Source organism: Ceratotherium simum, chromosome 7 (genome assembly GCF_057802395.1).
Source record: "Ceratotherium simum simum isolate JZ-2026a chromosome 7, ASM5780239v1, whole genome shotgun sequence".
Taxonomy (NCBI): Eukaryota; Metazoa; Chordata; class Mammalia; order Perissodactyla; family Rhinocerotidae; genus Ceratotherium; species Ceratotherium simum.
Window position 1 is genome coordinate 19514031 of NC_141906.1, and position 13370 is coordinate 19527400.

The window sequence follows — 13370 nt, forward strand, 5'->3', positions numbered from 1 at the left end:
ACAAATACCAAGCATCCTGTTTTGTGTAGAGCAGAGTATTAAATTTCTTCTTCTGATTAACCCCTACTCATTCTTCAGTTCTTCTGCAGATGTACTTCTTCCTCATAGCTAGTGGCAACTCCACACCAAAGCATACTAGGTAGCAACCCCAGAGAATACTGTTCAACTCTTCTGGGGTCATTGGCCAAGGCTAGAACAGTCACTTTGCCAGGGGGGTGGTGGATGGTTGGATCATCCTAGGTAACTTGCTAATCCTTGTGGCTGGACTGGGTGACCCAACAGCGCTACCAGGACCCAAGGGAAAGAGGGTTACCAAACATTAGGGAGGGAAAAGTGTGCCTGAGCAGGCCAGTATTTCCTCACCCTACCTAAATTTGTTTTGGGCAGTTTGTCTAGCGTATGTTCGTTTTTCAAAGAAAGCCATTTGCAAATGTGCTGGTATCCTGCTGAAGGTCCCCTTTTTTATATATGAGCTCCATTTGGTCATCATATTTCTTGGCTTTATGATGGGGTGGGAGAGTAGGTGCTGGGAAGAAAAACAAGAAGGCACTGACTAATAACTCCCCTTTTTTCAATGTAGCTGTGTACATTGCAGTGGACAATCACAATTTTGTCTGCCTACCACCTCTCCTTTCCAGGAAGTAGTCCCCTTTCTTTTGAGGAATTTCTTCCTCTCCCTACCTAGTAACCCAGCCTTGTTTAATATGTAGCACAGATAGGAGCTGCTTCCACAGCCACTCTGATTGACATGATCTACTTCACCTCTGAACGTAAGGATCAGTCTACAGGTGGACATCTGACTCTAGAACAGTCTTCTCTCACTATAGCTTGCTTCTCAATGTAAAATGTCACTTTCTCAGCATTCTTAAATACAACCAGTACTACCTTTAAGAATGGTTATCAGACAGAATGTATAAACTTGGAAAATAAGTTTAAACATTGAGACCAAACACTTAAAAATCAGGAAACGAGAATCAGAAAATGTTTGTTTACTTTTCGTAGGATACTTTCATAAGTTCCGCAAAAGTTGTTAGCTGCAGCAATTTACATATTTGATGTTTGGAACCAAGTTATTGTAGCTCTTTCCACATTTTATTTGTATTGAAATATCATTTTACGATTTTTATTTTTGCCTGTTTCTTACCTAATTTTGAAATGCATTATCATATAACAGAAAGTCTTATCACTCATGAATCATATTTCTCTGTGCATTTATAAATGTTATGTCAACATTTCAAACTAAGCTTTCATGTTATTGAAACACTGCATATTATTATGAAATCAATAAATAATATGTTGCTTCTGGAGAACTTTTGTAAGTTGTGGTCCTGCCGAAGAGGAATTTTTCATCTCTCAAATTGGCAATAATTAAAACAAACAAATTCTTAAAATGGCAGTTGTTGGTAAAGATGTAGTGAAAACGCCAGTCTCATTCTCATACACAGAATGTAAAAAAATTGATAAATGTCTTCCTGGTAGGCCCTTTGGCTTTGTGGGAGTCTTTAAAATTTTGGATACTCTTTGACCCTGTAGTTATATACCTAAGAATTTTTCTTAGGAAAAATGAAGTGAGGATAAAGATTTACATAGAAAAATGCTTTTGGTAGCATTATTTATAATAGTGAGAAACTAGAAAATGTACATACGGCATTAAAGACCTATTGTAAAATATTAAGTAATAAACCAATATATAAAGCTAAGTTTAGTATGATCTCAATTCTGTAGAAAAAATACACTTGTAGGAAAAGAACCAGGATAAGATAGTCCAAAATGTTAGCAGTAATTGTCTCCGGGTGTGGGATTATGGGTGATTTCTTCTTTATATTTTTATGTATTTAAATTTCTATAATTTATTTTTATAATTAGTAAAAATTAATATGATAAAATATTTATTGAGCCTAAAATATATTAGGTATGACTTTCAGAACTGAAAAACAATATAGGGACACCTGGTTAAATATGATGAGATAAATAACATGCATTTATCTCTATTTAAAAAGACAGGGAGATGTAAGCTTAAAACAATTTCTGTCAGTATTAACGAATTTATTAAAATAAACGTTTAACTCAGTAGGAACTAAGGGCCAGGAATTCAGTACACGAGGTGCTTGGTGATACAAAGAAAGAAATAAAAGCTGAAAAGAAAGAAAGAAAAAGCTTGCTGTCATTACTTCTAGAGTTTTCTGTGGTCTTCTCTGTTACGCTAGGTTAGTTTCCCTTCTGTCATGGTACTTACCATGATATACTGAAATTATCAGTTCATTTGTCTGTTTCTCCTAATAGATTATGAGTTCCTTGAGGATAGGGGCCATATCTTTTTCATTTGTGTATCTCCAGTACCTAGCAATTTGTCGAATTAGCTCTGCTTAGGATGTCAGAAGTGGTAATGCTTGAGGTGGAGTTTGAAAAGTGAGTGCCTATGATAAACCATGTTTAGTTTAGTTTACTTTTAATGAAATCCTTCATTCCCCTATAATGATATGGATATATCAGGAGTTACTGTACTGCAGCAGTTGTTCATTCTAATTGAGAATATTTTTATTTTATTTTGCCTTTTTCAATTGTGACCTTACTTTTAGAACACAGACTGAGTTGGTCAGTAAAATGACTTTAACTTTCAATTTATCTTTTAAAAAACATTTGGTCATAAAGTGATTGAACTTCAGATGAAGGGCAAAGGGGAAATTGAATTCACAGGGATGAGAGTGAGAGATGATAGTGGATGATTTAAAAAAAAAAAATTAACAAATTGAATCAGGTGTTAAAGGCTTTCTTAAGTTAGATGTACAAATAATCAAAATGTTGTTGCTTTTACCTCAGAATGAGCTGGGACAACATGTAGAATATGCAAGCACTTGAAGCTCTTTAAAAAGTATGGCAAAAAGCAATTTAGATCTAACATATACTTTCCATCCTCAACTTACTTGTAGATTACATCCCAAATATTCAGTAATAAGTTGATCCATTCTTGAGAGTCACAGGATAATTTTATAACAACAATGATATAGACCAGTAGTTTTCAACCAGGGGCAATTTTGCCCCTGCCCCAAGGACATTTGGCAATGTCTGGAGACATTTTCGTTGTAACAACTTGGTGGTGGTGGTGGTGGGTGCTACTGGCATCTAGTGGGTTGAACTAAGGATGCTGCTGATCATCTTACAATGCACAGGACAGCCCCCACCCTAACCTCCCAACACAGTACAAAGAATAATCTGGCCCAAAACATCCATAGTGCTAATGTTGAAAAAGCCTGCCTAGAAAAAGGTCAGGTTCCCGTGCTGCTCTAAAAGTCTTGATATTTTACCCATAACAGTGCTTATAACCCATAACTGAAGCTTAGCACTAACAGTACCATTTCATTTGTCACTTAAAATTACTTTGTCTCCATAGAAAAGTTCTTTCTAAGTTTCAACTTGTGATAATGAGAAGATTGCTTTCCTTATTGGGAACAAAAGGCAGTTACTCCCATGGTGTGGTAGATACTCGAGATTTAAATGCCTGTGTCTATTTTTCTTAGCTTTTCGTATTGTCACTCTTTTGAGAGTCTGTAGGATAGGGATTGCCTGTCATTTCAGTATTATGTTTAAAAGGAAAATACTTTTATTACGCCTTTTAAAACTTGAAAATGTTTAATTAGTATATCAATTTATTCAACAAATATTCATTTAGAAATAAGTATTAATATAGTGAGTATTCAGATTTTTTAGTACCCTATAACTAATTCACTTTGATTTTAATAATAGGGTCAGGAGCCGGCCTGGGGAAAATAATCCAGAGATTTCCACAGAAGGACTGGGATGATACACCTTTTCCACAGGGAATTGAATTGGTAAGTTGCTGTTGCATTATTGTACTTTTATAATGGCACTTTTCTTTTTATGTTATGGTTATGGTCATATTTATGTCACAATTACTGTTAAGTAATTTTTTGATTTAATTATAGCATGTTACTAGAAATAAATCCCCTGGACCCCCAAGTACAGTAATCTTTGAATACATTGATTCTGGAATGCCTGTTTTGCTGTTCTTTTTCCCATTTAAACTTCTCTCTAATATTAAAGATGAAATTGATGATCTTTATGTACTTGGAAGCTGAAAAATTCCTCTGATTCTTTAGTCAAAATCTTAGGCTAGTAGCTTCATTGACAGTGTCACTAAAGAAACACTTATTATATTCTTTTCTGAAAATTTCCAGGTTATTGTTTTAGTGAAAAATAAATGAAAAACAGACAAAAAACCAAAAGGTTGGTTTAATGGTGCCCGGTCATGGTTTGAGTTTAGTCTTGAAATCACAAATCTGAATTCTTTGTTTTTAGCTGTAGTATCTGTAGGTTGCTTTGTAATAGTGCAGTTCAGTTGCTTTATTTCTGTCAGCAATTTCAAAGGAATTTAATGGTTGAGCATAATTTATGATGGCCAGGACATTCTGTCTGGTGGCGGATCGATGATGGTAAAATGAGGGACTGGAAAGATGATCACCAAAGTATTTTGCGGTATAAAGTTTGGTTCTCAAACATACTGGTGTGTGCGTGTGTGTGTGTGTGTGTGTGTATGTATGTGTGTGTATTTATATTGTGTGTGTGTATACAGCCACACAAATGAGAAGTATTCTTCAAAGCAGATCTCGTTGAGATAACGTTTATACAATATGATGGTGGAGAGTGCAGGCTCTGGAGGAGACTGCCAGGATTGAAATCTCAGCTCTGTGGTATGACTTTTGACAAGCTACTTAACTTCTTTGAGCAACAGAGTCCTCGTCTATACAGTGAGGATATGACTTACTAATCTCATAGGGTTGTTGTAAAGATAAAAATGGGAAAAAAATACACATAAAATGCTTAGATCAATATCTTGCATGAGGTAAGTTCTTGGTAAATGAGGTAGCCAGTTGATTATTGTTATGGTCGTTGTTGCTATTTGCCGTCTTGTAGCACCTCCACCAGAGGAGGAATTGTTTGTTCTCTTGTTAGCATGATCAGAAATATCCATTAGGAATAAAACTGGTGTTGAAAATTGTGAATTTTCTCATTTTAGCTAATAACTGTCTATTTCTGCTTCACTGAGAATAAAAGATACATTGCTGAATGCTTAATTTTGATTGTTATAACCCAGCTGTGTAAAGAAGGCCGTGGGTTCTGTAGATCCACAGAGAGGGTAAATTTTGAATTTTGGTATTAAAAATGGGAAAAGAATGTGAGGATCCAAGGAAAACTAACTTTTTGGAGAGCCCTTGTATTCATTTCTCTTCTCCTGCGCATACCTACAAATACTGGTAATTGGCCTTAAGGTGTGAATAACCAGGTATTTGTACTATTAAAGCTTTTTTTTTTTCCCTCTGAGGAAGATTCACCCTGAGCTAACATCCATTGCCAATCCTCTTCTTTTATCGCTTGAAGAAGATTAGCCCTAAGTTAACATCTGTGCCAATCTTCCTCTGTTTGTATGTGGGACACTGCCACAGCATGGCTGGTGAGTGGAGTAGGTCTGTGCCCGAGATCCGAACCCATGAACCTGGGCTGCCAAAGTGGAGTTCATGGAACTTTAACCACTCGGCCACAGGGCCAGGCGCTATTAAGCTTTTAAATCTTGTTTCAGCATCCTTTTTAGTGATGAAAGACGGGAAAATTTTGGTGCTGGGGATCTTGTAGAAATTTTTGTGAGTTCCTATCCTCCCTCACTTCAAAGTGTGGAGGGATATAAACTACATCAGTTTGACAATATGAACAGTGAACAACCTTCGTAAGTTTCAAGCACAACAGAGGTTATTGGGATGGGGAGAGATCATTATTTGGCACTAGCTGTTTAGCTATGACTGAAAGGGGATAATTTTTGTATTTTGAAAGCCAAGGGCTTAGATACTGTGATGCCTGCAGTGTTTTTCCAGTAGTGAAGGAGAAACACGTAGTCATTTGACTACTTACTAAATAGTATATTTTCTTTGCATGACAACACTCCCATATTTAAGTGCCGACAGTGTCTCTCCAATAACATGTAGAGTCGTGTGCTGCTAGATTAGTGAAATGGAGGTGCTAAGAGGTAGGCAGAAATTTTCCTCGCCTAAGATTTTCCTAGATGACGTCTTGGCTGATTCTGAGCAAAGCATTTCAAGGTTTGTTGAGCTAGATTAATATTTAAAGAATATTTCAGGGGCTGGCCCCGTGGCTTAGCGGTTAAGTGCGCGCACTCCGCTGCTGGTAGCCCGGTTCGGATCCCGGGCGCGCACCGACGCACGCTTGTCCGGCCATGCTGAGGCCGCGTCCCACATACAGCAACTAGAGGGATGTGCAACTGTGGCATGCAACTATCTACTGGGGCTTTGGGGGAAAAATAAATAAATAAAATTATTTAAAAAAAAAAAAGAATATTTGATCTGCTGGATTATGTTGGAAATTTTCTTTTAATTTTTCTGTAATTGATAGCAGTTCTGATCTTGTAATGTCCATTGTGCTTTGTCAAGTACAAAATAAATTTGTTTATCTAACATCTATCAAAGCCCATTTTTTAAGCATAATAGTATCATTAATTGTTAAATTTTTGTTGTCTTTTTATTATTTATTGCTTTGTGCTATATTTCATATATAAGAGATGTGCAACTATCCTGCATATGAACAGCAGTAACTTGAATAACTGTGAAATACTGTGTAATCTAGAGTAACTCCTGTAGCTTCAAGACCAGAGATAGGCCTAATAAGGTTTTAGTCTAATTGAAGGTGATCTGGCCCAGTCCCTAAGTGGTTTGTTGATTCTAGGGTGGTAGTGACCCTTTTCCGATGATTTACAGGGAAAAAAAACTTACTCCTTCCAACGTAGTGGAACAACTTTTTAGCATATAAGGTTAATGTAATCTGTAACAGTTATATAGGTTTGATAGACTATGATGAACTCACATAAATTAGATGATTGGTGGTAGTATATCGAGTTTACAGATAAGTAAACTGAGGATTAGGGAGTTTAAACAATTTCAGTAAGCTAACAGCTAAGATGCAGTAGAGCTAGGATTCAAACCCATGTCTTTTGACTTAGTCTCAGCCAAGATCTGAGACTTTTCTGAGAGTGACACTTTATGCTATGATTATCATTTGTATTTTAGTGTAAATGCAGGATCTGAAAACAGGGTTCTATAATTTGGAAGAACTGGGGTTCAGAAATGTTAAAAGAGTGTGGTGTTATTGGATAGAAATCAACTTCACTTGTTTAGTTTATGTGAGGGCAAAGCGGGGTTTAGAGCATAATATTATATTGAAATTATTTTCTCTTGCCACCTCTCCTCCCCAGACAGCATATATTTGATGTATTTAAATTCTAAATGAAAGAAGGATAATTGTGTTCAGCCTGAAGACTGAAGTTTATGACTTGTGAGAAAGGATTTTAGGAATTCATTCACTAAAAAGTCAAATCCCAAATTTAATTTAGAGGATGCTGAATTTATTCTTTCTGTTTTTATGTAAAGAAATTGCCTTCTTTTTCTTTTCTTCTATTGAGAAATGCTGAACTTTAATTTGGATGGATTTTAAAAATAAAAATATGAAAATAAGCTAAACCAAACATAATGACTGCTTTTCCAATTCTGGGATATTTTTATCTTTTTCTTGTGCTTTTTAAGCATACGTGGAAACCACAGACAGTCATATAAATAAAGTTTCAGTTAATTTTAGTGACAGTATTTCAAAGAAAATTTAAGAATCGTTTTGCAGAGGCATTCTATGGCTAACAATCTATTTCTGATTATGGGAACAAATGTTTTTATTGGCTAGATTTTGGACATCAGCAAAATAGTGTTGTTTCGGCACTAGCTCTTTTTAAAGATGCCTTGTCTCAGAAGTGAATCTTTTTTATATCATAATTCAGAAAATGTGCCATAATCTTCACTAGGGATTGCCTGCACTGAGGCATTTGTAGATCCATCTAATGTCTTTTTGAAGACTTAAAGTACTGTGATACAAAATGTTGTGGCTTGAGTAAAAGAGAGAGAAACAGAATTTATAAATTTGAGGTTCTTAAGAAATTAATTCTGTTATTTAAATTATAGACTAGTGATTTGACTACCTTCGATATGAATCCAGTTTTCTGTAATTGTAAGTATAGATTGGGGAGAAGAGGGAAAAAAGTCTATATTCAACATCCTGCGGTTGTAGCATAGGAGAAGTAGCCGTAGTATGGGATGCCATTTGAGGGCAGAGAAGTAAGTGTTAAATACCATGTAATGCTTTAATTCTTTATGCTATTTAGAATGTATTGAATATAACAAATGAGATAGCAGTTGTCCATCTGACCTAGCTATGAACACTGTTTGGTCAGGGAAATGAGTGTAGAAAGGATGGTAGAGAACTTTCTCCCCTCTTTGTAGAGGAATATGCGTGAAAGCAGGATGAGAATGGTAATGAACATATTGGATGACACAATCCGGGTTCACAAAGATTTTAAAAGGCTGGAATTACAGGACCTTTATCTAAGAAGATGAAATATAATAGGTAGAAATGTAGGTTCCTGCGTGTGAGTATAAAAAGCCAGCTGTAGGGCCAGCCCCGGTGGCCTAGTGATTAAGTTTGGCGCGCTCCACTTCCACGGCCTAGGTTCGTTTCCTGGGTGTGGACCTACACCACTCGTCTGTTAGTGGCGATGCTGGGATGGTAGCTCACATACAAAAAGAGGAAGATTGGCAGCGGATGTTAGCTCAGGGCGAATCTTCTTCAGAAAAAAAAAGCCAGCTATGTAAGTAATTCTTTAGAATAAAGATAGGCAAGATAATTTGCCAGCTAGAGAGATTTGAGAAATACAACAAGACAGCTAAAAATAAAAAAAATATAATTATAAAAGATACCTATTAAAGGTACTATAGGTAGCATCTAAAGCCTCTGTGCTGAGGTAGAGCACTTGGTGATGAATTCAGTTTTAAAGATAGTGTAAAGGATGTGTGGAAGGAATCTTGATTTTGCATAGAGTTGAGGATGAAAACATAAGAATACTGCTATGAAGTGTGAAGACGTGGCTTTTAAAACATACTAAGGACTACCAAAAGGACTTTTTAAGTTGTGTTCACAACAAAGCAAGTGGATATAGATGGAGTTTAAGCTGGAAAGTGGTGGTTTGAGCTCACGTTTTTGTTTCCTACCCCCAGACAATTGTCTCTTTGAAGTAACAAAACCACATGGCAGGTTGTAACCTGGTGGAGTCTAGAGGGTACATCTGAGGTAGTAGATTCTCTCAACATCTCTGAGGTGGAAGATCGTCAGTCTTGGTGTTATTCTTCTCGCATTCCTCCATGCTCACTAAAGTGGTTTGTTATCCTATACTAGACTTTCAGTTACTCACGCTTGTGTTTATTTTGCTAATGCATTGATAGCCTCAGTTATGCTAGAGAATCTTCACCTACGCAGTCTCCATGGTCTACTACTTAAGTACTGCTTTCAAAACCATCTTAGGGCCGGCCCCGTGGCTTAGCGGTTAAGTGCGTGCTCTCCGCTGCCGGCGGCCCGGGTTCGGATCCCGGGTGCGCACCGAGGCACCACTCCTCCAGCCATGCTGAGGCCGCATCCCACATACAGCAACTAGAAGGATGTGCAGCTATGACAGACAACTATGTACTGGGGCTTTGGGGGAAAAATAAATAAATAAAATCTTTAAAAAAAAAAAAAAAAAAAACCATCTTAGACAAGGTTTGCTTGCCATGCTGGAGTTCTGCTATACCTGATGCTTTGAGGCCGTAGAGAACTTCCTGAGGAAGATGTAGAACTACACAGCCTAACCTACAACAAATTCATATTGTTTGCAAGTAGCCTGGCCCTCTACCACATGGAATATTGCTACTCATCTCTCATGTAATTGTCTATCATATCACTGCTATGGGTTAATCTATGCTTCTTAACTTGCAGTACCTTTTTCTACTCTTTCATTTTCGTTCATCCCAAGTATTCTTAATATTAGTTAAAAAATATTTTCTTGACTTTATTTCTTTTAGCTATTATTCTATTTCTTCATTATAAAATGTTTCAAATGATCCTTCATTTGCTGTCTTCATTTCTCTAAGAGTCGAGTATGGTACAGTGGAAAGAATATGGGATTTGGAATTTTAAAACCTTGAGCAAAGTTAATTTACCCTTTCTGATAATATTACTTTTCCTACAGGGCAATTATCAGGTGATTATCTATTAATATTTTGATAAACTATAATGTTGATTTCTTACTCTCATCTCTTATACCCATCTCACTCACATTTCAGGGGTTTATTCTGAAGTATAGTTTATGTCCTTTCCATTCTGAAGTTGCAGGGTTGAAGTTTATTAATATTTTCTAAATTCATTAAGGTAATACTAGCTATTATAATAGATGAACCTTGAGATCTTAGTGGCTAGCATGATAGAAGTTTTTTTCTTCTTACTTGCATAAAGTCTGATTAGTGGCAGTGGGGTAGGTAGTAGTGGGGCTTGCCATCTTCAAAGTGTGATTCTCAGGGTCATCTTGGGCATCAGTATTCAGTTGGCAGAGTAGTAGGAGAGAGCATGGAGGATAGTAAATATGGGTTTTATGGGGTAGGCCTGGGAAGCTGTATACATCACTTCTATTTTATTCCATTTATCAGAAGTTAGTTATACAACCACAGTTAACTGTAATGAGAATTTGGCAAATAAAGCCTAGATGTCTGCCTAGGAGAAAAATGAAACATATTTAGTGAACAACTAGCTTTTCTCTGCCACAGTGTTCTTGCTGAATTCAAAGATCCTTTCCCTTATCTTAATTCTTCTTGCCACTTTAGTTTTTGACATCACTAATTCGGTCTTTGTGGTGTAATAAAAAATAAATATTTAGTCTTTGTCTCAATTCCTGGCACAGAGCTCCTGAAACCTTTGGGATTTACTATGTCTTGTATGCTAATGAGATGGCTTATGGGTTTAGAGGGCCCTAGACAGCTTCAGGGAGGGGACTGATCTGCCAGAGGAATCAACCATGTGATTAGAAGGCTGAAAATTTCAACCCCACGGGGAGGGGAAAGGGGCTGGAGATTGAGTTCAGTCACCAACTGCGTACCTAATGAAACTTCCACAAAACCCCTAAACAAGAGGTTCACAGATCTTACAAGTTGGTGAACACATTGATGAGCTGGGAAAGTAGTGTGCTTGGAGAAGATATGGAGGCTCTGTGCCACCCCCTTCCTCCATACCTTGCATTACACATCTCTTCCATTTGGCTATTCCTGGATTGCATCTTTTATAATAAACTGGTAAATGTTAAATAAAGTGCTTTCCTGAGTTCTGTGAGTTGTTCTAGTGAATTATTGAACCTGAGGGGTGTGGTCATTTGAACCCCTGAATTTATAGTCTGCAGGCAGAAATATGCTTAGCCTGGGTGCCCTGTTTGCAGCTGGCATCTGAAGTGAGGGCAGTCTTGTGGGGCTGAACCCTGAGCCTTTGACCTATGGTGTCTGTGCTAACTCTGGGTAGTTGGTGTCAGAATTGAATTGAATTGTTGGACACCCCATTGGTGTTGGGAAAAAACCCACATATTTGATGTCAGAGAAAATACAACATGGGTATTCATCATGCTAATTTTCTCTTAATTTCGACTCCAGTTACTTTTCTTCCGTTTTTTTCCTGTTTTTGTTTTATTTTGTTTTTGTGGCCCCCTTATTACAGACTTGCTGTAAGAATCAGTTTTCACTTTTTGGTGTTTCGTTTTCTCTGGAAAGTGATGGTATCACTATTCTGTCAGTCTTTTGTATTTGAATCCCAGTCATGCCTTTGATTATCCTTTTCTGTAATTCCTGTAATCTAATTGTATTGCCTACATGTCTCAGGCAGAGCTAATCCATATTTTGGTATCTTTTTCTAATACCAGATTTCTAGTGTGGGGTGACTTCTGGTAACAAATATCCTGGAAGGTTTAATCGAAGGTAGTTCTTGCCTAATTTCACTTCTAGCAATTTGTCCTGTAGCTAAACTGACACTATGGTAAATATATATTATTCAAACCAGAATGCTTTTGAGCGTGAAAGGTAGTGAATTACAAAGCATGCATAAACTGGTACTATCCTGAACAAACTTATTTGTATAGTTACTTATACATATGCATGTATAAGGTTATTCATAGAGGAAGAATAGAAACTACCTAAACATCCATAATAGGAGACTTATTGAATTAGTGGTGCCACAGTCATTCATCAGAATATAATGCAACTGTTAAAAAGTGTGAGACAGAAGAAGATGTACAAATGGCTAACAAGCACATGAAAAGATGATAACATCACTAATCATTAGCAAAATGCAAATCAAAACCACAGTGAGATACCACTTCACACCTATTATGATGGCTTCTGTTAAACCCAGAAAATAACAAGGGGTGGTGAGGATGTAGAGAAATTGCAATCCTGTTGATGGAAATGTGAAATGGTGCAGCTGCTATAGAAAACCATATGGCGGTTCCTCAAATAATTGAAAATAGAATTACTATATGATCCAGCAATTTCACATCGGGTATGTGCCCAAAAGAACTGAAAGCAGGGCAGGGCCTCGAGCAGATATTTGTACACACATGTCCATAGTGGCATTATTCACGATAGCCAAAAGGTTGAAACAGCCCAAGAGTCCATTGACAGAAGAATGGATAAACAAAATGTGGTATATACACACAGTGGAATATTATTCAGCCTTAAAAAGAAAAGAGATTCTGACATATGCTACAGCATGGATGAACCTTGAGGACATTTTGCTAAGTGAAATAAGCCAGTTACAAAAAGACAAACACTTTATGATTCCATTTATATGAGGTACCTAGAGTAGTCAAATTCATAGAGACAAAGTAGAATGGTGGTTGACAGGGTCCAGGGGCAGGGAGAAATGGGGAGTCGTTTAGTGGGTGTAGATTTTCAGTTTTACAAGATGAAAAGAGTTCTGGAGATTGGTTGCAGAACAATATGAATGTACTTAACACTAAGTGTACACTTAAAAATGATGAAGATGATAAGTTTTATGTTATGTATATTTTACTAATACTAAAATTGTTTTAGAAAAGTATGAGATAGAGCTTTATGCAGTGACATGAATAAATCTCTAAGACATATGGTATAACAAATAGCCAAAACAATTCTTAGAAGAAAGAACACAGTTGGAGGACTTGTGCTACCTGGTTTCAAGACATACTGCAAAGCTCAGTATTCAAGACAGTGTGGTATTGGCTTAAGGATAGATGTGTAGATCCATGCAACAGTCTAGAAGCAAACTCACACATATGGTAAATTGATTTTCAGTAGAGTTGCCAAGGTAATTCAGTTGTGGAGAAGACAGGATTTTCAACAAATGGTGTTGGAACAACTAAATATCCATTTGGTAAAAAAATTAGCCTTGATCCTACCTCACACCATATAGGAAAATTAACC

At 36.8% G+C, this 13370-nt stretch overlaps 1 protein-coding gene across 5 annotated transcripts in view; it reads left to right on the top strand.

Annotated features, from left to right (window-relative positions):
* SBF2 (SET binding factor 2) overlaps window positions 1–13370 on the top strand; it is a 522324-nt gene that overhangs the window by 105981 nt on the left and 402973 nt on the right. For all 5 annotated transcript variants that reach the window (XM_014782916.2, XM_004418425.3, XM_087433230.1 and 2 more), the window contains exon 2: window positions 3745–3830. In XM_014782916.2, coding sequence (XP_014638402.1) covers window positions 3745–3830 — 86 coding nt within the window. The remainder of the gene's footprint in view (window positions 1–3744; window positions 3831–13370) is intronic.